General features: G+C 37.7%; 1 protein-coding gene across 2 annotated transcripts; it reads right to left on the bottom strand.

Moving 5' to 3' along the window:
• Positions 1-284: 284 nt before the first annotated feature.
• On the bottom strand, positions 285-27,029 carry LOC126329861 (RNA-binding protein 28-like). 2 transcript variants are annotated; one of them, XM_049996218.1, is made up of 6 exons: positions 26,875-27,029; positions 17,686-17,829; positions 12,540-12,741; positions 4,410-4,742; positions 4,135-4,242; positions 285-718 (listed from the first exon to the last, which is right to left on the bottom strand). In XM_049996218.1, exons 3-6 carry the CDS (start codon positions 12,674-12,676, stop codon positions 310-312), a joined length of 987 nt encoding a protein of 328 aa, XP_049852175.1. In that variant the 5' UTR covers positions 12,677-12,741; positions 17,686-17,829; positions 26,875-27,029; the 3' UTR covers positions 285-309. The 2 variants fall into 2 exon arrangements, with proteins under 2 accessions (XP_049852175.1, XP_049852174.1); XM_049996217.1 differs by lacking the exon at positions 17,686-17,829 and having other exon boundaries at positions 26,875-27,028.
• Positions 27,030-27,439: the final 410 nt, after the last annotated feature.

Raw genomic sequence — 27,439 nt, forward strand, 5'->3', positions numbered from 1 at the left:
TTTATTTGAATCAAACTATTGCAAAAAATCACATTCTGCACATCTCTAAATAAATATAGGGGGACATAAGCAGTCATGATTTTTAAGAAAAATGTCCTGAACAATTTTTCATTAATGCAGAACACTTGAACTCTATACAGTGTCTTGGTGACACAGATCAGTAACAGTAATCGGTAATACTACCATTCACGTATCAGGCGGTATCACACTGACAATTACAGGTATACAATACGCGATAAATCTGGGAAGTGGTCAGCTGTGGCCTTGGCAAGAGTTAGCATAAATAACACAGCAAATTATCTATTTATTTTAATCATCATTTTCAGAGCTATTTACATCAAGATCACCAGTGGCATCACCACTCTCCAACATATCATCATCATCATCAGCATTATCATCATCATCATCATCGTCGTCGTCGTCGTCATCATTGTCATCGTCATCAGTGTCCATAGATTCATCACCATTACTTTCATTTTCCTTCAATTCAGTGCCATTTTCACTTTCTACTTTTGATTCTGTTTTAAGAGTTTCTCCCGCTATGTCCATTACAGAATTTTCATTCTTCAGTCCATATTTCTTCTTCATCCCACTTCCCCGTAGCTGTTGACTTTTTGCTAATTCAACAACCACCTCTTTTCCTTTGAACTTGTGTTTATTAGGATCTGCTACAACAGCAGCAGCTTGCTGTGCTGTAGTGAACTTGCATATAGCACGGCTGTAAAAACAAAATTAATTTGTTAACTTAAATGACGTTTTCATGCACTCTCATTTTTCATTTTCTTAATAGTACTTAAAACACAGTACGCGTTGTATTTCAGGCTTTTGTATAGGTTTATGTTTATGTTTATAGTATCTGAAATTTATTTATAATCAAAACAAATGTGGTCGAAAATTGCAAGAGCTTGTGCAGCAACCCTTCTTGAGTGAAGTGTTCACATGCTTCTAACGCAGAAACATTGCTTTCAACAGAGAAAAGAGCATTACAGAAACTAAGTACACTAGGCTAAACAGGCTGAGATCACTGATGCAGTCAACAAAATAAATGTTTTACTGTGACACAATGACATGTGAAAGCATAATTCTTTCAGCATACACTTCACTTCCATTACAATATCTACTGAATGTGAAATTTCAGATCCTATTCATACTAATTTCAATATCAATAACACAAAACAAATATCAGAGGCGAATGCTGGCCAATCCTCCACTGACTGCCTTGCTATCTTATGTACACAAAACAGGCTTTTTCTGTTGTTGGTGATGACAAATCTGTTTCATCCAACAGTGACGGGATAGAACTGTAAAGAGCTTCATTAAAACCCCTACACTATGTAGCAGGACTTTGAATTTTGCTGCGCTACACTAGTTCCCTCAAATATAAATTATACCGTCACAGCTGTATGAGCACTCGATGGCAAAGAAAATATATAAGAAAAGGAAAGTGCTAAAATTGTAACTTTTTTTTTCTATCCGTCTTTTGTCTCTCGAGGGCAGAAGCTTAATGCAGATGTAAAAACTTATTAGCTAGTCTTGGTCTGATTAAGATGAAAAACAACTTATTAATGTGCAGATGTATTGTGAAAATTTATATGAAATTCAGAGGATGGAAGCAGCAACATAAAATACATTGCATTTAATCTCAAGATGATTTTGATTTGTATAAATTTGTGATTCCTGGACGACTGCAAGATTTTGGAGCAGCTACTACTTTTCACGCAGAAACGAAGTAGGAGATTTTTGAAGACCTGGACCCCGCACGAAAGAAGATACGTTAACATGGTAAAGGATGAACTCTTATCTATGTCATTTCCCCCTGTTAATCACGTTTTGCTATTCTCTGTTTCTTTCAAATAATTTTTGTAGTGAAAATTGGTTTGACTTTTGCTCAGAAACGCCATAAGGACCACCCCAACAATAGCTTTTCCGAATCACAAAGTCAGATAACTTTTCTGAAATACTAAGTCCGACTTGCATTTCATTCTCTCCCTTTTTCACGGTCATTAACTATTTTAAAATCCCCTTTTTACTCACGATTTCTTCCCACATTTTCAACCTTTTCTTCTCTTTTTTCTTTTTTATTAACCACTACAACTAGCTATCATTTCCACTGTGTTCCGATGTGTTTCAATATACTGCAATTTTTAAAAAATTTTCCTGCACCAAGTTTTAACATATAAGCTCACAGAAGCACTCAGAATTTTCTTTTATCACAGTGATCTTAATAGCACTCAGTCAACATCGCCAAAAACATCATTGTGCGTAGAGTGAGCAAAAACTTATGCAGCAGCCAACACCCTAATTTAACACAGTTTGGAAAAGATTATCTGACAACTGATATTCAAATGACTTCAATAAACAGGAAATTAGGAGGCAGCATGATACAAAACCTCTGATAATCGACATTTTGGTAACAAAGAAAAATCTAGAAGTTGCCTTCATAGCAACACTGGCTACACTTACATAAACCTCCTCCCCCTTACCTGTTGGATTTCATGAACAGAAACACAAAGCCAACACCCATCATAGTAAAACAACATTACACACCAAGTGGGGAAGACACTGAAAGAATGCATTATTAGATAAAAGATATTATTCAGATAGTTAAGGGAGAAGAACATTTAATTACAACTGATGACTGGAATAAAACGGTAGAAAAAAGAAAATAAGGAAAGGTGTAACAAAATATGGATTGGGGGAAAGGAATGAAAGAGGAACTCACCTAGCAAATTTTGGATAGAGTACGATTTAATCATTGCTAAAACATGGTTTAACAATTATGAAAGAAAACAACCTGTGGACACTGGATGGTTTAATTTTGGTTGTATGAGGTTTTTTTTAGTAAGTGCCATTTTAAAATTAAAATTAAACAAGGACATTTTGCTTAGAAATGTTATTTTTATGTGAAAGATTGGAGTTTTAATCTACCCACCAATATTAAGGCACTAATTGTATTACGCAACCACATTTCAGTACCATCCTCGTCGAAATCTGCCACCTGAGCATAGCTTTCAGTAACAAGGGTTTCTTGTCAGAGGTTATTCAGAAGAAAGGTAACCCTACATTTACAGCATTTATAGGGCTAGAGGAAACTTTCGGCTAATTCAGATGGAGTACACTCTTTGAATTTTAGAAGGCAGCAAGTATAAAATACAGGGAGTGAAAGGTTTTTTATAACTTGTACAGAAACCACAATGCAACTGTACAAGGGACATTACAGGGGAGCAGTAGTTGACATGGGAGTGAGACAGGATTGCAGCATACCCCCATTGTTATCAAGCAATACAATGAGCAAGAAAGGAAATATAGGAGAAATTTAGAAAGGGAATTAAAATTCAGGGAGATGGAATAAAAACTTTGAGGTCTGCCAGTAATTCTGTAAGAGATAGCAAATGACTTGGAAGAGCAGTTGTATCAAATGGAAAGTGTCTTGAAAGGAGGATACACAATGAACATCAACAAAAGCAAAACATGGATGATGGAACATAGTAAAATTAACTCAGGATATGCAGAAGTAGTTAGAATAAGAAAAGAGAGAATGGTAGTAATGGAATAGTTTAGTTCTTTGGGCAGCAAAATAAATGAAGATGGCAGAAGTAGGGAGGACATAAAATTCAGACTGGCAATAGTAAGAGAAGTATTTTAGAAAGGCAGGGATTTGTAAACATGTAATATAAATTTAAACATTAGAAAGACTTTTCAGAACGTATTTATCAGGAGTGTGGCCTCATATAAAAGTCAACTGGGGATGATAAGAACTTAAGATGAGAAGGGAACAGAAGCTCTTGAAATGTGGTGCCATGAAAGAATAGTGATGATTAGATGGGTAGATCAAACAAATAATGAGGTGGTACTAAATAAAATCACAAAGTAAAGAAATCTATGGTATGACTTCACTAAAACAAGGGTTTAGTTGATAGGATACATCTTGAGGTATCAAAGTATTACAGTCAATTTGGTCATGGAGAGAAAAGGGAGTGGGTAAAAATGTAGAGAGTGGCTTAGGCATGGATAAGTGAACAGGCTCAAATGGATGTAGTTATTCAGCGATGACGAGACATGCGCAGCATAGACTATCACTGAGAGTTACACCAAACCGATCTTTGGACTGAAAACTGCAACATTGTATATTACCTGGATTTTGAAGCTTTGCTTCTGTACACCTTAGCCCAAATGCATCCAGGAAAAGTAGCTATAAGGTCCTTGTCTTCTGTTTTAAATGGCAACTTCTTTATCCATAGTCTGTTACACGAAAAACAAGAAGAGTAATAAGTCGTGCTAATATGACAATACTAAAACACAGTAATTTAAAAATGAGATTGTAGACATTCAACTTTCTCTGACCACTGTTTTTGAAGCAATATACAAGCATGAAACCATATTCTAAGTAAAATTATACAAGTCATCACCTTCGGTCATTGCTACCACCAGCTGCAGGTTTACCACTTCTTCTCCTCACATATTTGCCAGCTGTAATGCGTGAGCTTTCAACTTCTTCTGTTTGAGGCACAATGCTATTATCATCAATGGGTAGTTTATTTTTTGCTTTGTGTTTACTTCCAATTTTGTTCTCTTTTAAGGTCTTACTTTTTTCTTGAATATGAGGTTCTTGTTCATTTTTTATATATTTAAGTTTTCTTGGCAGCTCCACTCTGAGATGTCCATTCTTATATTCTTTTTCGTTCAACTGTTTCAGAACTTCTGGAACAACAGATTGGCTCTCCAATACTATATGACAAAACCTATGGGAAAATATTTCTTACAATCAACTGACCGAAGAAATAAAATAAATCTTACAGAATACTATCATTCTTTACAATTAATTGCTAACATCAGTAACTAATTAAACAGAAATAGTGCAAAAATATGGAATATGCATATGAATCTTATGCAGTTTACAGCTACACACTGCAAAATACAACACACAGGTAAGTGAATTTCATATTCCAATTCAAGGAGGTGAAACGAATAATCAGAATAGATCTAGAACAATTAAGTAAAGTGTATAGTATTATTTCGGAATGATGTTTCAGTTCGTGGTCTTTGACCATCAAAAGACAACTTCCCCTACAATGAGCAGCATTTACTATAAAAAATATCAAACACATACTGAAATATACAGTTTCCTCCAGGTTGTAAGGTTCATCCAACAGTAATTCATTCTTCTTTCAATTGCTTTAAAACACTTATGATCATACAATTAGTCTACCCTTGGTACTGAAGTCAAGCCCTAGACATACACAGTTTTTCTACGATTTGAAAGAGCAGGTGGTCACATCAGAAACATTTCTCCCGTCATCGCCGATGCAATATGATGGAGAGGAAACAAAGGTAACATAAGAGGTACACCACTTTCGGTTGGCTTTTCAGAGAGTTCTACCCAGTAATTGGTCCATGACAATGGATTGACAGTATCACCAGTAAATGGTCACTGTCACTATGATCATCATGCAGCGACCACTGTGGCAATGCCACAGACTGGGAGAGAGATCATATCGTCAATATAGCCAAAAACTTGCCATGGGCAGCACAAAAGTAAGTAGGAGTACCCACATTAAGACATAAATCATGGTCAGAAAAAGGACAATCAGAAATCCCCTGCCAGAAGACATGTTACTTCCCCACAGATGGTGGTGCACACTGAAGCCCCTAAATACTCGAAAAACGGAGAACGGGTGAGGGAAGAATGTTGTCAGATTAAGGTTTATCATCATAACGTAAATAAGTGCCCTGCCTTAGGGTAAAAAGTGCTGGGGTCCTTCCCCACTTGCACTGCTACTACTTTTCATGTGGTACAGTGGGAAATCCACTCACACATCTGTGCAAACTAGAGTACAGACACCTATAGATGCTCTTTTGGAACCAGTAGGTTTCCAACGGAATGCACAGTATAACTGATGACTTGGAAAATGGTCATCAGTGAAATCCCTTTCTTGGAGAGCAACACTGATCACAGAACAAGAGAGCATTAGTTGTTCTTGTTCCAGCGGGTGACATTAATTAGGGTGTTCTGGTTAGGAACAATGGGGCCAAGAGGGCATGTCACATCCCACTGTCACTGTCATCAGTGGGGATGGAACAACAACAACAACAACAACAACAACAACAACACACACACACACACACACACACACACACACACACACACACACACACACACACACACACACACAGGTTCAGATCCCAATGCCACAAGGAGATCTGGCAGCTCCAGGGTCACCGGGGTAGCCTCCTTTGAAGATTTCTTCTCTTCGACTTCCACAACTTTTGACAGCCAGGACTCATGCAAGAGCTGCAAGTTCCTATTCAATACAGGAACTGAAAAGAAGCAGGCAAGGCCAGTGGCCCACAGTCCAGGGGCCTTTCAGCTATTGGCTTGTGCCTGCTTGCTGGTCTGTATATGTCTGCAGAGAGAGTTTGTGAAAGAGCACTCTGTCACTGGTAGACACCGAAGGAGATGATGCTTTCTCGGCTGGGTATGGGGAGTTGAGGTCCCCAAAGATGGTGCTGTAGGAACTGTAACAGAGTGTGCCTATTTCTCTTCATGGTCTTATTTACTTGTATGACTGTCAGTGGTTGGTGTAGTAGTAGTAGTTCTAGTAGTAGGCTGCCAAGAATAGGAAGAAAGCGGATGTGCACTCTGTATGCATACCAGGTGGAGTCATTCCAGATGTGGAACGGGTGCTTCCAGAAGCCATGACGAGCACAGGGTGCAGTCATCTTCTTCGGTATGGGTATTCTCGGAGATCTTCTGAGCACTTGTTGAGGCAGTTCCAATTCTTCTTCTATTTCCACTGAGCCTGTTTCTTCTGAAGTGCTGTTATCTGATCTGTTGTCCCCCGAGTCATCTTGAATCGTACTGTTCTCCTCTTCATTTGTAAATGGAATAGATATCTGATTTGGTTCCAGCAAATGATCACTCATTCCTGGCTTGTTATGATTCTCTTGAATTATTTCTTCTTTTAATATCACATCTCTGGATTTAATGATTCTTTGTTGAAACAGATGCAACAACCGGTATGCCTTGCTGTCTTCACAGTATCTGACGAGCATGCACTGAACACATTTATTGTCCCATTTGCACCTAAAGCTTTTTGGTATGTGGACAAATGCCTTACCGCCGAATAATCTTAGATGTCAGAGGTCAGATTTCTTTCCTGAGAAAGATTCTCTGGTGTTATGTTGTTCAAAGCTTAAGTCGGTGATCAGTTAATGCGATAAACTGCGGTAAAGACTACTTCTCCCCAAAAATTTGTAGGTTTCTTAGGTAATTTTGCTTCAAATGATATACATCTTGCCTTTCCATGGCTGTTCTATTGTACCTTTCTGCAACACCATTTTGTTCTGGAGTGTAGGGAACAGTGGTTTCGTGTTTAATTCCTTCTTCCCATAAAAATTTCGTCAGTCTTTCATTTACATATTATTTTCCATTATCAGTTCGCAAGATATGACGCCTTTCGTCTGTCCGACTCTCTATGAACTTTTAAAAATTGCATATAATGTCAGGTACTTGGTATTTATTGCTGACAGTAAACAAAATAATTTTTCTAGAGAAATCATCAATCAGCGTTAGAAAATATTTTAACTCCACCAATCGATGTGGTTTGCATTGGACCACACAAATCTGAATACACTAACTTCAAAATTCTTTTAGCTCTGGAAGTGGAGTGAGGAAAGGAAAATCTAGTTTGCTTACCTTCTGGGCACGTAACGCACGGAGTGTCGACGGCTCCTTTATATTTGATGCCATTAGCCAAACCATTTCATAATTCTTCCATTGCATCTGAGTATAGGTGGCCTAATCTTCTGTGCCATAGATTCACATCAACAGACCAAGATGCATATTTTGTTTCTGCACTGCGATCACTTGGTTGGTCCAGCCTATACATTCCATTGATTAACGATGCTGTAACTATCAATTTCTTCTCTGTATCTCGAATGTGACAGCCTCTATTGTCAAAAATGACTGAGTGACCATGCTGCACTATTTTGCTTACAGAAAGTAAATTTGTACTCAGCTGACGAACATAATTTATATCCGTCCCCTTAGTATTTATTTTCTGTCGGCCTGCGACAGCTTTAATATGCACCCAACCTGTCCGTTTAATGGGTAAATTTTCGTTGTTGGCCACGACCACTTGTGAACTGGGAACTGGTGCTACAAAATTTAAATCACATGGATGGTTTGACATGTGATCTGACACACCAGAATCCATGAACCAGTCTTTGTGTATAGCTTTAGTTGACGGTGGCATCATGAAAAATATCCTCTAACTGGTTTCTTTAATTACTGATTTTTTGCTTGCCTTGTTTTTACTGTGACATTTTTTTGCTATGTGTCCATATTTGTTGTAGTTGTAACATTCGGACCTCTGGGATTGTGGTTTGAGCTGATTCGCTTGTCTTTTTTATTCACCTGGAGAGCCACACCATTAACATGAGTTGCCACACATTTCATCCTTTACTTCCTGTAGGAATTTGTTTTCAATGGAATCGCCTGTTATTGGCATGTTGGAGTTCTCTAAACCCATCATCATTGGTTTGTACTCATTAGGCAGCCCAGCTAACATACATTCTACCCAATCATCTTTCACTTCAAAGATAACATCATTCAATTTATTTGATATTGAAATTATTCTCGACACATATTCTTCCACAGACGAACAGTTCTCTATACGTGTTGTTAAAGCTTTCTGAACAAGCCTATTCTTCGATAAAGTCCTGAATCCTCATAAGTTTGTTTTAATTTATCTCACGCTTCCTTTGCAGATGACGTGCTCTGCAGATGCACATAAATAGCAGGATCAACTGATAAGATTATTTTGGCCCTTGCGGTGCATATCTTAACTTCATTTTTGATCTCGCCCATTATACACTGCCACAACTGTTTGTGCTGTAAATAAGTTTTCATTGCAAATTGCCATGTATTGTAATTTCCTCTTCCATTCAGTTTTTCAATTAACAACAACGAATTAGCACTGACTGAAGTCATTATATCAGCGTTCTGTATCTGCATCTTGATGTGACGAAAAAAACTGTTTTTATTCACTTCAAATAAACTGCTGGGTGACTGTGCCTGGGCCCATAACCTGTTGTTATTGAACTTGAAAGAAACACACAGTTATGGTTTGAAAGTGAACACACAAATGCTTTTATTAACATGCACAGAACACAAGGGATGGCAAAACACAACCATGTTAATAGGAACATCTATAAAAGTGTCCGTCGCAACTGCAGCAAACATAAATATGTAGCAGAGGCATCGATTCTAAATTCCAACATGTGCCATACCAGGTCAGTGTGCACAAAGTCCTCTTACAATTTTACGCCTCACTGGAACTTGTTTCATAACAACTGCTATTGTATCTGTTATTAAAAGACTTTGATAAAAATAAATGATCTTCATTTAACATAAGCAATCACTGTGCACGGAGCATGACAATACAATGAAGTCAGTGAAGTTTTTAAAGAAAACAAAGCCTGAACATTCAAAGCTCTACAATGAAACATTTATACTTATCGCGAAAATACTTTTCTTTCTGTCAGAATACGGTATTTTACAGACTGTAAGATGCTATGGACTATATGACGTACCTTAATTTTTAAGGAATTCTTTTTAAAAATGCCTCTCTTATTATTAGACTGCAAAGCCAGACTAAAAAAATTCTTAGTTTATAAAACTGAACTGATCTTTAAAATTCCTGAAAATCGGCATCACAACTCTCCTCTTCTTTCTCCTCTTCATCATCACTGTTGTGCTCTTCATACATAAGATGGTCTTCACTGCCATCAAGACTTATTTATGCCGCATTTCTTGAAAGATTTAAAAATAATATCTTATCTCACTCTAGAACACAAACGTTTTATCCACTGACACACTTTTTCGATTTTAGGTCATTTTAAAGCTCCTGTCAGTGTGAATTCACATTGGGTTTCATTCATCATCCATCAATTCCATTCCTATCTCGTATACAATTCATGTGGTTTATTTATTGAGACATCAAGAGGTTGCAGTTACGAAGTCCTTCCAGAAGAACAGCAAGCTTTTATTTTCCTGTCGCAATTTCCCTTTCACAGAATATTTCAAATGACTACTAAAACTGACGCAGCACAAGAAGAGAACTCTTATTCAATAAAGCACCTTTCCTTCTCTCTCACACTATGTTAATCTATAATTTCATACCAGCCTGATACATCCAATCCTTGTCATGTACGTGAACAACAACACTTGACAGCATTTCAGGAGATTTTGGCATTGTTTTGCGCTTGAAAATGACCACTGGATTAAGTTTAGTACCATCAGCACAACATGAAAGGACAACAGTGTAGGGAATTTTGTCATGTTCAGTTGTTTTTACTGGTACAGATTCAGCACCTTTCATGGCAACAATTCTGTTGCTCGGCACATCAAATGACAAATGAGTTTCATTGATATTCGCTATTTGGCTTAGTTCCACCTTGGTTTTTCTTTCGGTGGTGAATAATAAAGTGGTTGAAAGTTAATATTTTCTCTTCACACTTATGGCGCATTTTCTGAGATATTTTTGTTCTGATTCACACGCTAAGGCCATGACGCTTCATAAACCAACCAACCAACCAACCAATTCCCCCCCCCCCCCCCCCCCCTTACAGTCTATTAAGTTCCACTGTAGTGCTAGCTTATGAGTGTGTATTTCAATCATTTTTATATTAATTCCAATGCCATTTTGATGGTGTCCTTGACCCATTTCAAATCATCATCTTCTAGTTTTGGACTTTTGCCGTCAGTCATCTATTTGCACATTTAGCATTTAGTCTCCCTCATTTTATTCAGTTATTCTTTGCTAGCCCACCAATCGCTAATGGTTTTTCAACTGGTAGAGGGCCAAAATATCGCTCAGCTTCTCTGTTTCCATGTTCCTCTGCATATGCTACTACATTCAAATTATAGCCCACATCATATAAACACTTTATTTTTTGCATTATGAAACTAGCTATTAACAAAACTATTGTACTCTTACTGAAACCATAAATTACTTTTAACTCAAGTTTACTGGCACCATGGACTGCAATGACGCATCGTAGGCTAGACTGTGTTCTGGATTTGTGATGGTAGGGTGGGAAGAAGACGGTGTTAGCAAGCTTATGAATCACCCCCTAACTCATGTTCGTCATATTGGTCCACTGCTGTTGCCAGTTGAATCCAATGTTGCCAGATAGAGGAAGGTTTCCCGCAGCATCGAACATATGACCATTTTTAAGACTGGTAAGAATTTTAAATCATACAATGGTCAGTTTCATATTAATTTAAGGTATATGACGCACCTAAATATTGGAGGCAATTTTTCGAAGGGAAAAAGTGTGTTTCGTAGTCCATAAAATCACAATATACAGGCAGTAGTGAAGACTCCTAAATTGTCGAGTGCTCTAGAGACTTTGGCCATGCGACAAAAACTATAACAATCCAAGTTGCCTTGCCTTGAATAGTATCACAAAGCCTTAACTCAGAGACTAATTTGTTACAAAATGACACAATAAATCAGTTTTGCTCAATGAGAAGTTGATGCCACCTGTGAACAAACTGCAATATTTTCATCTCTGTGACTAGTAACAGTATACTACTGCTTCACAATGGACTTGCTTGAACAAATCATTTAGGAGACGAAAAACAACTTATTTCACAGTGTTAATTAAATCTGCCACAGGCAGATGTGAAAATGTGTACAGTTCAAACATTCTGCAGAATAGACAAAGTTGTATCATCAAAAACCATCCATGGAAAATAAAGGACTATTCAAAGATATTGCATTCCCTTTAACAGACAGTGAAACAAATGTACTTCACACATTGTCACATTAGTGCTTCTATCAATATTATGAGAAGGAAAGTTGCCACTCATCATACAGCGTAGATGCTGAGTGTGCTTTCAGTTGCCTGAGGCTGCAGTCGTGTGCGAGTTGAGTTGGGGAGGGAGAGAGAGAGAGAGAGAGAGAGAGAGAGAGAGAGAGAGAGAGAGAGAGAGAGAGAGAGAGAGAGAGAGAGAGTGGGCGCGCACACACTTGTCTATTGTTGACAAAAGCCTTAACAGCCAAAAGCTATAATTGGCGAGTCTTTTTGTTGTGCCCATATGCGACTCAGCATCTCCACTAAATGGTGAGTGGCAACTTTCCTTGTCATAATATTGTTAATTCCATCCTGGATTTTCCATTGCTTGATTATTGCTTCTATCAATTTCAACTCAATTGCCATAAATAGACCACTTTCCATGAGTCAACAGCTAATATGCTATATGTGAAGAAGGCAGATCAGCATGTGTTGGCAAAAATTCTATGACCAAGACCAACATAGTCCATTATTAAGTTGCTGAAATATCAAGATTATTATAAGGTTTCATTTGGTGACACATTGGAAAGATAAATATTTCTACATCTATCCATTTAGCTTTAAATTTAATTAATGTGTATTAATGTGTAAATGTGTACAATAATGTATACTGAAGTACATACTATATAACTTGAAACAAATGGTTTTTATATTTCCACAAAAAAATAAGTTATTACCTTGCACTCTTTTGCCTGGGATAAGACACACAGACAATGTGTGGACTCAGTGCCTTCACTTTTTCCTCTGATGGAACCCTTTGGGGGAATTTGACATACAGCTTCTTGTATGCAAGTTCTGTGGTCGTGTCTGCCATTTTTACAAAACACTCGCACAAATTTCTTTGTTTAGAATTCACTGATGTAAAATTCTATTTTGAGTCTGAAATCAAAATTTCTTCAATGCTGTATCAAGACATATTATCAAAGAAAATCTTGTGAAAATACAACTAAACAGAAAAACGTTTCATTCACAGAGACATCATCAGACATAACGTCACACTAGTATGAGCATCACTACATCATGTCTTCAAAATCATTTAATAACTTGTAAAAAAATTAATGACTCTAGGTACAATTTGGATCTTTCAGTACAGTAGTGAGCTTTTGGGGATGTGAGTGATGGGGTAATGCACAGTACCAGTTATATAACATTTTTCATTTCAATGCATTTATGCTAACATCTATTTTTCAGTGACAGTGCTCATTATGGCTGATGTAAAGAAAGCAACAAATTTCATGTTTAAAAAAGATTGGAATAGTGTTTCACATACATAAATGTTTCAAAAGAGAGTCAGAGGCAGCAACAGGATACTCCTGTCGCACTTACTACAGCATTTTCTTCTGCCAGGAGTGAAAACAGCTGGAGCATAGAGCACACTGATGCAACTCTCTCTCTCTCTCTCTCTCTCTCTCTCCCCCCTCCCTCTCCCACCATCCTCTCATTGAACTGGTCATGAAAAATTCTTTTTACTTTTAATGAGTGCAGCAGCAACCTATCAAGGCAACATACATCATCATCATCAGTATACACTCTAATAATTGTGAAAATTGTAATACCAAAGAAACATGTGTGACCAAAATGAGTTTTATAGCAAAAATTAAGTACACAGTCTCCAATTGTGAGAATTCAGTTTAGTGTGAAGTCAGACACAAGGCTTCAAACAGAGACTGAATATGTTCCTGAGGAATCTCTCATTCATTCCTCCACACATAACCCATGAGTGACATATTGTCTGAACATGTAGGCCTGGAATGCAGTAGTCCTTGTTACACACTGAAGGTCTGCACATTCCTAGTCGTGTGACTGTGCATTGCTCTGTTGGAAGCTGGATTTTGGAGTTGTCCACAGGGGAGGCAGTCACTTCAACTCTAAAACCACCACGTTGTGACTGTTGTTCAGCGTACATTAAAATACAAAGGATTTGTAATCACATGCCGTAGTCAAAGCCATCACAAGATGGTAATGATCATAAGGTGCAATATGTATGTGGTCATCACTGCAGAAAAGGTTGAAGCAAACTAATCTACAAACACTATAAACATTTACACTCACTATACCAACAAGATTTACTTAGTGGTATTGCTTTGCATTTTTTTTTGTATGTACATAAAATGCACCAAATTTTTATTCAGTATTTACCTATTTTGCAATAAATATTTTCTGAATTTACCAGTTTCAATTTTGATAGTAAAAAGTGCATTAAATACAGCACAAACATAAATATAGGGCAATGCTAAAGCCTAATGTATTTTCAAAAACCTTTGCCGTGTAGCCACATTCATAGGCTTTGCAATCTCTCAACCAATCCTATCTGAACTAGACCTTAGACTACACTACAGAACAGTCTGTCACCACAACCACAACAAAGATTTCAGGGGACAGGGAGGGAAGGTGGGGCACTATCATTCTTTTCTAGTACTCTAGATGGCATTCACGTATCCAATGTAGCCTGAGCCATTTTGTGGCTCCAGACAATAAAAGATGACACAATGGTAAGCTTTCCATTGGTCAACTCAGGCATTCATTTGATATCAGTACTCAGCATTTTTTTTTTTTTTAATTACACGGTGAAGCTTGTAAGCACCCACTTATATTATTTTATCTATGGTAGTCTTACTAACTGTGGCTGAAAACTGTGACTGCTATTTACATGAACTGTGAATTGCATGTGCAATTTACATTTATTTTTAATTGTATGTGAACAAAATTTACTTTAAGAAATGATATTGTTGTTCTGTGTGCGAAGTCCTTTTCATGACTTAGTGTTATGCTATATGACAATCGTATCCGTTCTTATATTCCCATGCTGTATTAGCTTGTGTCTTATACTGTATATGATCTGCTGTATAAGGCTTATTTGATAGTTGGTTATTCTGTCTGTGATCATGCTGTCTAATATTTTGCAATACGGATCCAAAATTAATAACCAATAGCCGAATGTTGTGGATTGAATGGGGACGTTGAACAACTATTAAATTTTTGCATATGTTGGGTGTCATTGGGGAATACCGTAAATGTCACATGTGTGACAATAACATGAGTCTGACAAAGGTGTCTTGTCAATGGTCTTCTGATGGCTATAAGTGGAGGCATCTTAGGCACAATTTGTGATAGTACATCATGCACGGAACATGGTTTGTAAGATCGGCACTGAGTCTATATGTTGTTGTTATGCTAACATACTATTTTTGTTATCAGTTTTCAGTTAAATACGGCACGCATGAAACAGGTGATTCTTTAAAGTACAGTATCTGACTGGTTTTTGTTCTGTAGAGATGTATGTGGGGAATTCATTAAAAATATGTGATCATTATCAGACAGGAGGAGGAGGGGGAGGGGGGAGGGGCAAGGATGACAATGAAGGATAAGTTGAGCTTTATTGAGAGGAAGAGCAGTAAGGGGCATAACTTACTACTTCTTCTTTTTTATCTTTGGGGCAATTGTTTCTGGACGGACTTGTGATAGTGTTTTCCAGATTGCTGAAAATATTAGTATGCGGGTATTGAGTTTAATAATGGTGAAATATGTAGCAGACTGGTGTACAATCATATTAGATGTGTTTGCTTTTAATAAGGCGTTAGGCAGTAACGGATATAATAATTGTGGAGTGAATCATTACATTAAATTTAAATATTACAAGGCTGAGACCTATACTAATACTACTGAAGTGTATTTGGGGGGGGGGGGGGGGGGGGGAGGGGTGTCCTTCTGCTGCAGGAGTAAAAGGAAGTACTCTGTTTTACAGGCTCATCCTCATGAGTGCTGTTGTCAAAAAGAATTCTGCATGTGTATGTATTTTTTTCTGTTTTTATGAAATTATTAGCAAGGTGCACACACCTAGCCTTGTAAATTAAAAGCAGGCGGGTGGGAGTTTTTTGTGGTGTGGGAAGGGGACTGCATGGTATTGCTCTTTTTCTGTGTTTCTTTTTGGGTGGGGAGGATGAAAGGTCCAATTAATGTGGAATTTGGTGTCTGGTAAGATTGATGCTAGGTCTTATACAAGTCGTTTTTATTGTGTAAATTGCGACCTCTCTGTATCGGTGTTTTAAGCTGTGCTATATAAGTCAACATCAGTTGACCTCTACTGCCTTTCGTTAACTTTTTATGATTTCTAGTTATGTGTACTGCCTTGTTATTTTGTAGAATCATCTGTTTTAGGATTTTTGTATAGGTATCTGTCTTTGTAGTTAAGCTATACAGCGCAAGTGATGTTTTTGATACCAGTTGCAATATGTTTGCTCTTACAGTGGATTTTTTGCTTTTTTTAACTATTGTTTCATTTTGTTTCTGTTGTATATTTTACGATTAAAAAGATTTGAGGGTGTTACATTAAGAGTATAGTTTGTCCCCGCCCTAAACCCCCATTTTCCTGCAGTAGTCTCGTAAGCTCCAATATTTATAAAGAATTTGCACGGGGATATTGAATGCTCTAGTTTATCCCTTACCACAGCAGATGGTGTCAAACAGTTGACACAGACGTGACACACTAATTTGAGTGAAATCAACATTGTGGATGAGCTGGATGGGCTGTTGTAGCCATGTGGACATAATGGCATTGAAATCATGAGTGGAACAGGAAGAAAACCTAACATATGCTATGATGGTAAGTACTCTGCCATGCACTTTTCACTGGTTTGCAAAGTACGTATGTAGATGGCAATTATCCCATGCAAACCATTATCTGTACAGTGGTGCACACAGTTTCATAAATGTAGTAAAAAAAAAAATTGTTTCGTAAACAATCCTCTGAACGATACATTCTTGGCCGAGCAATCCTCCAGTTCTTTCACCCCATCAAAAAAATAAGTTCTGTCAAACTCTGCAAAATACTTATTGACTGCAACTACCACTTCCTCATTTGATGAAAACTACTTCATAGCACACCAAAGTTTCAAGTTAGGGAACAGGAAAAAGTCACTTGGGGCTAATTATCACGAAGAGGGCAGATAAGGAACCATTTCAAAGCCTAATTCATGTACTTTCGTCATTGTTATCGCTGATGTGTGAGATGGTGCATTGTCCTGGTGAAAAAGTACTTTTTTGCATGTCAACCTTGGTGTTTTTCCAGCCACCACATGTCAAACAGTCCAACAATGAAGCATAATGGGTCCAGTTATTGGTCTCCCTGTATCCAAGTAGCCTTTGAGGACTACTCCAGAATCAAAAATAAATAAATAAATAAAAAACAGTGGCCATCACCTTACCAACTGACAAAATAGTCTTTCCCTTCTTCAGTGCACTTTCACTAGCCTCTGTCCATCGGTTTGACTGCCATTTTGATTCTGGTGTATAGTGATGGCTCCAGGTATCAACAGTCACAAAATGGCACAAAAGTCTGGCAGATTGCAACCAAAGCATCACCAGAATTGTGTTGAAACGCTGCACTGGATGCACTCTTCAACTGTGAACAATGACAGCACAAACCTCACACATAGCTTCTTCATAGCTGCAGATCGAGTGATGTGATGCAGTGGTTAGCACACTGGACTCACATTTGGGAGGATGATGGTTCAAACCCACATCTGGCCATCCTGATTTAGGTTTTCTGTGATTTCCCTAAATGGTTTCAGGCAAATGTCAGGACGATTCCTTTGAAAAGGCACGGTCGACTTCCTTACCAAACTTCCTAATCTGATGGAGCCAATGGCCTTGCTGTTTGGTTCCCTCCCCTGAACCAACCAACCAACCAACCAACCACAGCTGCAGGATACTATGAACTCACTCAGTTGAGATGCCTACAGTCTCAGCAATCTCACAAATTTCTGTTTGGCGGCCTTGCATTACCATATCACGGACTTTTTCTGTGGTTTTCTTTGTGGTTACCTCAACTGAACAGCTAGATCACTCTTCGTCTTCAGTGCTTGTCCACCCAGATTTAAATTCATTAGTCCAGAAGTACATGGTCTTCAATGATGGTGCAGAGTCCACATGAACTTCTCCAATTCTGATTTGTCCGGCAGCCCAAACCTTAAAATGAAAACGCTTAGAATGTAAGAGAATGCTGCTGGCCCTGCAAGTACACTATTATTTACTGGACTGAAAATAATCATACTTTCTGTGTGTTTCAGTTTTCACAAATAGCATATTTGTATCCCTGCTGGCATTGGTTTCTGAACTCATCTATTAAGAATATCAGGATTTATTTTTTTTTTTAATTTACATTGCATTGCAAACCTTCAAAATGCTTTCCATTACAGTTTGCAAAAATAAACTGAATCTTTAATACCACTTTGCCAATTCACAACCAAACTGTCACCTTTCAAACTAACACAAGACCTCAGACTACACTACAGACAATTGTTTCGCAACCACTAAGACTTTGTAGTTACATTCATTGGCTCTGCCATCACTTCTCAACTTTCAACCTAACCTATACTTCCGGCTGTGCTTCATGGTGTTACTACAACCTAAATACAAAAAAAATATAGATATATAGGTAGATAGATTTGTTGTCTTCAGCACATATGGTGTCACACAACACATCACTACACCAAGAGACACATTTAACATCCGGTATATTCAGCGGACCTGGAAATTCTCTACTTTGAAACCAACATTAAATCAAATGCAACATTTCCTCACAGACGAGCACTTACACCACACCATGGGAATTTAGCCTGTTCTTTGTCAGGAAACATAGAAAATTAACATGCAATAACTCATGATGGACTGTACTACTGCCTCTGACAATATACTCACTAAATTATATGTGCAGTCACTGGAGAGGAGTGAAATATTAATTTTGTCATGGCATAGAATTAAGTCTACAAAAAGACTTAGTTCTCCTAGTGGTCATGTCAGAATGCTAATACTATGAAAACTCTACTTCCCACTACCTTTGTTTCACAAGCTATAGAGAGACATTCAATTTACAATTGAATCTTTAATCTTAAGATGACCAAACAGAGTGATGAATAGTAACCCTACTTTCTATTCTATAAGTATGATCCCAAATTGTTACATCGTTAAAGCACATAATTTAAACAATTGCTCACAGAAGCACTCAGAGAAATCATTTTATCATAGTGGTCACAATACCACTCAGTCAACATCGCCAAAAACATCACTGTGCTTCAAGTGAGTATCTTATCAATTCACTGACATACCTCTGCGCGATTTAAAAAGAAATACGTAAAAAGTCACCATACAGAAGGAATAATGATGCAGTTCGCAAACAAACACCATTTTCTCATCATATATTTGCCAGCACAATGTTCGGAAACTAGTTTTTACCTGTTGCAATCTAATTTCACAAATACTAATTTGAATTATTGCTTCTGGCTGGCGTAGCACACTGCCCCATCTCAGCACCTTGTGACATTACATATGATCATGTAAAGTTGAGATAATAATAGAGACAAAAAACACACAAACAAATTTCTAGCTTTCGCAACCCACAGTTGCTTATCAGGAAATAGGGAAGGAGAGGGAAAGACAAAAGGATGTGGGTTTTAAGGGAGAGGGTAAGGAGTCATTCCCTCTTTCCTGATGAAGCAACTGTGGGTTGCGAAAGCTCGAAATTTGTGTGTGTGTTTCTCTGTTTTTTGTTTCTATCAACATACCAAAGCTTTCGTTTGGTAAGTTACAGCATCTTTGTTTTCAGATATATTTTTCCCACGTGGAATGTTTCCCTCTATTATATTCATAAGATGATATAGGTTATACATATCAGATAATATGGGATGAGGACGCTTTTGTCAAAATAGTGGCTTTTCTGCTAACTTTACAATGCCAAATAAAAGGACTGTCTAGTAACTTAACAACAGTTAGTTACTGATACAATGCACATAATTAGCTTCTAACAGTTGCTTCTCTTTATTCTCTACATCTCGATTCATTCAACTTATGTTTCTTCTTAATGGTGGGATATATGGAACAAAATGAATGAATGAATGCATAACTGTAAAAACAGAATATATTTACAGCATGATAGTGGCCACCACAAAGGGCCATGATACGCAATTTCCTATTTCCAGATAGGTCAACTTTAAGCATCTTCAACATAGAAGCATTATTTCCTTTTGTGGCTGTCACTGTAAATCCTGACCATGAAGCGTATGTACAGAGCATTTAAAATTAGTTGCAACTTTTGATGTTTGGCTGATCAGCAGTGGACATGACACCATTGCCCAGATAACACCAATGGCAAACCAGCTTTCCCTACAACGCCGCCAGTGGCTTGGCTGATAAAGTGGCCCTGTTGCAACACTTCCTCTACATGGACACTCACACCACACCTTGGAAATTTAGCCTGTTCTTTGTCAGAAACATAGAAAATTAACAGATAATAAGATCACGATGTACTGCACTACTCACTAAATGATATATGCTGTCACTGGAGATGAGTGAATAGTATTTTTGTGATGGAGTAGACATAAGTCTACAAAAAAAAAAAACTTATGTTCTCCTAGTGGATATGACAGAACGCTAATGCTATGCAACTCCGCTATTTGCTACCTATAGCTGAATCTGAATTTTACGATGACCAACCAGAGTGACGAGTAGTAGTCCTACCTTCTGTTATATGCAGTATGATCCCAAGTGTTGTTAAAGCATGTAATTTAAAAATTGCTCACAGAAGCACTCAGAGAAATCATTTTATCATAGTGGTCATAATACCACTCAGTCAACATCGCCAAAAACATCACTGTGCTTCAAGTGAGCAATCTTATGAATTCAAAGACATACCTCTGCAAGATTTAAAAAGAAATACAAAAAAACTGACATTCACCATACCAGGAATAATGATGCAAATTGCAAACAAACACCATTTTCTCATCATATATTTACCAGCACAATGTTTGAAGGCTAGTTTTTATCTGCATAGAAATACTTTGTTGCAACATAATTTCATGCATAAAAATTTGAATTATTGCTTCTGGCATAACGCATTGCCACATCTCGGCATCTTGTGACATTATGATATCCACAAAAAGGCAATGTGATCATGTAAAGTTAAAGTAATAATAGCTATATTGTGCAAAGGAAAGTTGCTACTCACCATATAGCAGAGATGCTGAGTCAAAGAGAGGCACAACAAAAATACCATCACAAATATGGCTTTCAACCAGTAAGGCCTTCGTCAAAGTTACATGACAAACACACACGAACACACTCATGCAAACACAACTCACATACACATGACTGTGCTGACTCAGGGAGGCCACACTGCAAGCAGCAGCACTAGTGCGTAATGGGAGTGGTGACTGGTTGGGGTAAGGAGGAGGCTGGGACAGGATGGGAAGGGGAAGGATAGTGGGTGGGGTGGCGGGCATTGACAGGCTGTTTGAGAGGGAGCAGGGGATGAGGTGGAAAGAGGGTAGCGCATATATATGTGAAGCCGGGAGGTTAGAAGGAGGGCAGTGGAGAGGTGGACGGATACAGGAAAGAAGAGAAGTAAAAAGACTGAGTGCAATGGAGGAATGAGGGCTGTGTAGTGCTGGAATGGGAACATAGAAGGGGTTGAATGAGAAAGGACAATGTCTAATGAAGGTCGAGGTCGGGAGGGTTACCGGCATGTAGGATATTTCCACCTGCGCAATTCCTGAAAAGCTGGTGTTGGTTAGAAGGATCGATATGGCACAGGCTGTGAAGCAGCCATTGAAATGAAGGATGTCATGTTTGGCTGTGTACTCAGCAATAGGGTGGTCCACTTGCTTCTTGGCTACAGTTTGTCAATGGCCATTCATGCAGACAGAAAGCTTGTTGGTTGTCATGCCTACATAGAATGCAGCACAGTGGTTGCAACTTAGATAGTAGATCACATGGCTGATTTAAAAAGTAGCCCTGCTTTTGATGGGATAGGTGATGTTTGTGACCAGACTGAAGTAGGTTGTGATGGGAGGATGTATAGGACAAGTCTTGCATCTAGGTCTATTGCAGGGGTATCAGCCATGAGGTCTTTCCTCATTTCAGGGCACAACGAGAGGTAGTCGAAACCCTGGTGGAGAATGTAATGCAGTTGCTCCAGTCCTGGGTGGTACTGAGTTACAAGAGGAATGCTCCTATGTGGCCAGACAGTGGGACTTTCTGATGTTGTGGGAGACTGGAAATATAAGGCAAATCTCCCGTGCCTCATCTTATAAAAATAACTTTACAACTTCTTCATTTACATTGCTACAAAGCCCACAGATGCTCTCATTTCACCAAATAATTACATTATTTGGTTGAAAAAAATCTGTAGTTGGTTGATATCATGGAAGATGTGGAAGTTGCGCATTTTAATCAAACAGCAAAACAGTCTTGTCTTTGTGTGCTATCATTTGCCAAAATCCTATTTCAGTATCTCAAACCATTTATGAGACATGAGAAATTTATGAATATTTCATTCTAGCTTTTTCACTGACTCATGAGCTCATGAGAGCACACTTTACATACATTCCATTTTCTAAAGACTGGAAACAGTCATTGACATCCTTCCAAGTTTAAAGAATAGTTCAATATATTATCTACATTTAACACACACCAAAACATGTAACCTAACATGCATCAAACACAAATTCATAGCAAAACCTATTTTTCACTGCAAACTAAGAATTTCTTGCTGTAGTTTACCCACTACAGAAAAAACTAACAATAAGTAGGGCCATTAACGAAATGATAGGCAGTTCATCATGAAGCTGATGAATTAAACTATAAGGTGTGTGAGAATGAGAGTTTATTATCGAATTGTTTCTTTAAAATCATTTGAGAAAGATTGCAGATCGGTTGGTTTGGATGACTTGCTGTTCATGAAGTCAAGTGAGCCTGCCAGGTTCCACACCGAGTAGGTCTGGCATTATAGCATGGTCACCTGCTGACGTACACAGCACATGCTCACAACTACACTTCCAGTTATGAAGTTCAGTTACATACCAGCAAACAAAATTATTTTCTGTAGACACAGATCTACACTCAAACTGAAGCTCCTTTTACAGGAGCAGCTTTCTTGTCTCAATCAACTACTTGTGGTAAGTCTACAACAAGGTTTTTGGTGTTTTATTTTTATACCCAGTCTCATCTTGTGGACTGGTCGTTTTCTTTCACATGGCAGTCCAAAAATTGTGTACTTTGTCAGCGCTGTAAAAATGAGGTTAAGAGAGACCAGCGTTTTTACAAAAAAGTGAAAATATACAAAGAGAATGTGGGAACGAGAATGATAAAAAAGAGTTTGCTAACGACACAGCAAAATTCATAGTGGGTGTTCTTGACAAAGGTCGTGCTGTTAATGCTCAACACTGATGAGAATTGAAAGAATAATAAAAATGTCTTTTTTTTCCCTTTATGTATGTCATAACATCAAAAATTATTTTCTTTATTAAATAGATCTGACTTTTTAAGTGTTGAAACAGTCTTCATTGAAAATGTTTATGCATCTTTTGTTTTTATTTATATGTAATGTGAGTGTTCTACCTATCCAAGGATTGTAAACATAAATACCTCTGCGTTTTCAAATATTCTCTATCTTTCTTGTGGAAGGACACTAGCAGGAAAAATTGCTGGATACTGAGCAATCTTCACAATGTCTCGTGAAAACAAAACAAACAATAAAACAATGGCTTAAGAGAGAGAAAAATCAACTGAATTCAGCGAGAATAGGTTAATTTCTTTTGTTAGCATACAGAGCCACAGTCCCCTATTTCTGCTAATGTGCAGTCTGCAGCATACTCAAGATGTCAGAACTCTACATTTGGCAACACTATTGATCACTGACATCACTGGTACAATGAGTGGTTGATCTGTGCCATACCATTTCAATTGTGCACAACAGTTTAACTGTCATATATAGAAATTTCCATATTCCAATTGACATTCAAATGACAATATAGGTAGTGAGGTATCCATCCATACCACCAGAGACTTAAGACAGAAATTTTAAGAAAAAAGAACTTTTTTATCTTTGAATGGGAAATCATGAGAATGATTCTGAATCAATTCATGAAGAGAGCGTGTGCAGATGAAGAAAGAACCAAGAGCTATACAATCTGATGAAATAACTCAACTTCATGGAGAAAATGAAAAACAAGGTGTAAAAAAAAAGTACTAAAATCTGTTAAAATTCGGCTGAAACTTTCTTCATAAGCAATGCATCTACACAGCTAAAAAATACTTAATGGTTAATAATGAAAAGGGAAAGCTACAACACCAGATCACATTACAATAAATGTAACCCTTTTACAAGACAACCATGTGCATAAAACCTGCAGTGCATGATAGCAATGTCTTATTATTTTCCACAGCTAAACACCTCACTCATCATAGTAGGATAGGCATAGCAGCATGTTCATGGATCCACATATTCATTTGTGTGTACAGTGATAAACTATGCTTCAGATCATAATTTACCTGATGCAAACTGTGTATACATGAAAGAACACTGTATAATAGGAACCAACAGAATGAGGCAGTGCAGTTACAAAAGCAATGACATGTGTTCTAGAGGATGGAGTTTGCTCCGTATGGCCACCCTGAACCATTTCAGGCAAATGCCAGATGGTTCCTTCATCGAGGCCACAGCTGGCCACCTGCCTTATCCTAACAACAGCACACGTGAATTTTTGTATGTTATGGGATAATTATATTCACTGCATAACAATACCAATATAGTTTCAAATGGATGGATGAATAAATAAATCAAATCAAATCTAACCTGCCAGGGCACATTGCTAGGGGGCCACACACTTTTTGGGCCAAAGTTGTGGTTATGGGAAAATCTAATGGTACTCGTCCAATTGAAAGAACAAGGAAGAAATTACTGGATGAGCTGCAGAAGGTGTTTCAGTAGCTGGGTATGCATGAGAAATACACCCAAAATCCAAGACTGCCATCTGTGGCGGAACATTGTAAGGTTGGCACGTGATCTTTAGGATTGTAAACAGTGATCTGTATGTATGTATGTCATGGGGGGGAAAAAAGTGTGACCATCTATTATATGTGGCACCTGGTCACAAGACAACCCACTGTACACTGATATGTTGCATACAACTAGCAAATCTGTGAAAACACAATTACAGCTTGAATGGCAAGAACCATTACGCATTAAAATGAAAATTCTACACAATAAATTGCTGCACATAACAATACTGAATGATGTTCTGACCATCTCCAGAGTAAAACTTTAATGTAGAAAACTTTTTAAAAAATTTACGATGACTATGGCTTAACACAGCAACAAATAACTGGTTGCTGTATTCATGTTATATTACTTATAATTCTTCTAAAGTCATGTTTGTAATTTATATTTCCAATGATGTGTATTAACAAGGTAAGGTCACTGTATGCCAACCCTCAAAAAAATTTAAAAATGTTGAATGTAGTTGATTTGTATTAACATCAGACTTTTTAAAGAGGTACTGATTTGCAAGTAGGCACCAAAACTTGAAAATATCTTTCACCAAGACACTTTCATGAACTCGTACTACTAGCATCGGGGGTAACTTTTTGACAACTATAAAAAAGAAGTCAACATTTGTTAATTATTGTTGACTTTTACTCTCAACTTACTTCTGAAAGAGATACTGATGAGTAAGTAGGATCTGGAAACTGCAAATTTTTTCTTCATTGCCTAAAACCACATCTATTACTTAGGCAAAATTTTATGGGAGAAGGTTAAATGAAAATTTTAAAACATTTATGAAATATGCTAGAAGACTTGAAATCTTTTTTCAAAAATTCTGAATATAAAATACCTGGCTACAATACAATATTTTGAAAAGATAAGCACAAAGTACTTCCCCTCCCCTCCCCGGCCAAGGTATTGGGAAACTTAATATAGCACTGCACAAAACATGGCAGTAAGCCCCTAAATACGAAATAATAAAAATGTGAATGAAGAAATGGCTCAAGGGAGCACTGCACAACAGAAGCATTGGAACAATGAAACAATATCCATGTTGTTGTGGTCTTCAGTCATGAGACTGGTTTGATGCAGCTCTCCATGCTAATCTATCCTGTGCGTGCTCCTTCATCTCCCAGTAATTACTGTAACCTACATCCTTCTGAATCTGCTTAGTGTATTCATCTCTTGGTCTCCCTATACAATTTTTACCCTCCACGCTGCCCTCCAATGCTAAATTTGTGATCCCTTGATGCCTCAGGACATGTCCTACCAACCGATCCCTTCTTCTAGTCAAGTTGTGCCACAAACTTCTCTTCTCCCCAATCCTATTCAAGACCTCCTCATTAATTACGTGATCTACCCACCTAATCTTCAACACTCTTCTGTAGCATCCATGCAACATTGAAAAGGAGATGTACCGAAGTGGGTCAATATACTACTATAATAATAATAATATAATAAAGTTATCTTCAGAGTTTGGCTAAGCCCAGCTATCGATTTACAGCATGAATAATCACAGAAGAATATGAGAGTCAATGGTGCAGAGAACAAGCCTATAAAAATTATGGCATATTAGATTACATGTAATTTCGAAACAATTTATCCACAGCGAGGAGATCCTCCAGGACGTAGAACATGTCAGAACAACAAGAATAACGTATTTAGAATAAAAAACAAATAAAAGCATGCTAATGTAACCTTCTCAGATCACAAGTGTAATGACTGAATAGGTGTGGAATGAATCCAAAAAAATTTTAAACCTATTTCCAGAATGAAATTTTCACTCTGCAGCGCAGTGTGCGCTAATATGAAACTTCCCGGCAGACAAAAACTGTGTACCGGGCCGAGATTCGAACACGGGTCCCGAGTTCATGTCTCGGTCCGGCACACAGTTTTAATCTGCCGAAGTTTCATATTTCCATGTATGAGGTAATAAACGCTGAAAACATAACTCGTTTTACTACACTAACAGTATCACCACAAGTAATAAGGCGCATACTTAAATCATTTCTGAGGCTGTTCACACTCGATACCTACTTTCTTGTTTGAATTATTGTAAACTGTTTTTTAAGCCAAGTTATAAAGTAACACGGTAGTAAACAACGTACAATAGTTAACGTTGCACAAATTTGTGCACGTTTGTTTCCAACTACGTCAGCTCCAGACTATCGAAATTAAAGGGCGTAAAATCTTACCAATTCTTATAACGCTGTTTATAGTCACCCATGTACACGTATTATTAAAAAAGAAATACATTCACCCCTCAGCACTCGTAAACAAACACATCAACCATGCACAGCCGTGTATTCATATTCGGCACAGAACCGCAGAGAATCAATGAGTCAAAGATCACTTGTTGCACGGGGTACTCTAAACCTTTGGAATCTAATTTACCGCGCGTCAACGGGAACTCAAAACTGGCATCTGTACAGTGGGCACCTTCATCAACAGTCATGCCAGCCAATAACGATTATCAGCGAAGAACGTAACCAGGACCAAATACTTTCAAAAAAGTTTTATCGGAATGCTATAACCGGTTTTGGGATACCATGCCTAGCTTCAGATAGTAAGTGTACCCAAATACATCTACATTTTTACCAGGACCAAGTCGTCGTTCCTGCGTCGCACAAGTATATTTCAACTTTTAGTGCCATTTTATAGAGTGTTTTAACAGTGAAAATGTGGTAGTTTGCCTACATTTAATTATGTAGTATGTGAAACAGATGTGTACACTTACCGCTACATATTTTCCAATGGATG

Source organism: Schistocerca gregaria, chromosome 2 (genome assembly GCF_023897955.1).
Source record: "Schistocerca gregaria isolate iqSchGreg1 chromosome 2, iqSchGreg1.2, whole genome shotgun sequence".
NCBI classification, from domain to species: Eukaryota; Metazoa; Arthropoda; class Insecta; order Orthoptera; family Acrididae; genus Schistocerca; species Schistocerca gregaria.

What these genes read in the sequence shown, in the direction of transcription:
- LOC126329861 (XM_049996218.1), bottom strand. Translation starts at nt 12,676, where the DNA reads ATGGCAGACACGACCACAGAACTTGCATACAAGAAGCTGTATGTCAAA. An exon ending in CCCAGGCAAAAGAGTGCAAG is followed by an intron (nt 4,743 to 12,539) that starts GTAATAACTTAT and finishes ATTTTCCCATAG; the next exon opens with GTTTTGTCATATAGTATTGG. An exon ending in AGCAAAGCTTCAAAATCCAG is followed by an intron (nt 719 to 4,134) that starts GTAATATACAAT and finishes TTGTTTTTACAG; the next exon opens with CCGTGCTATATGCAAGTTCA.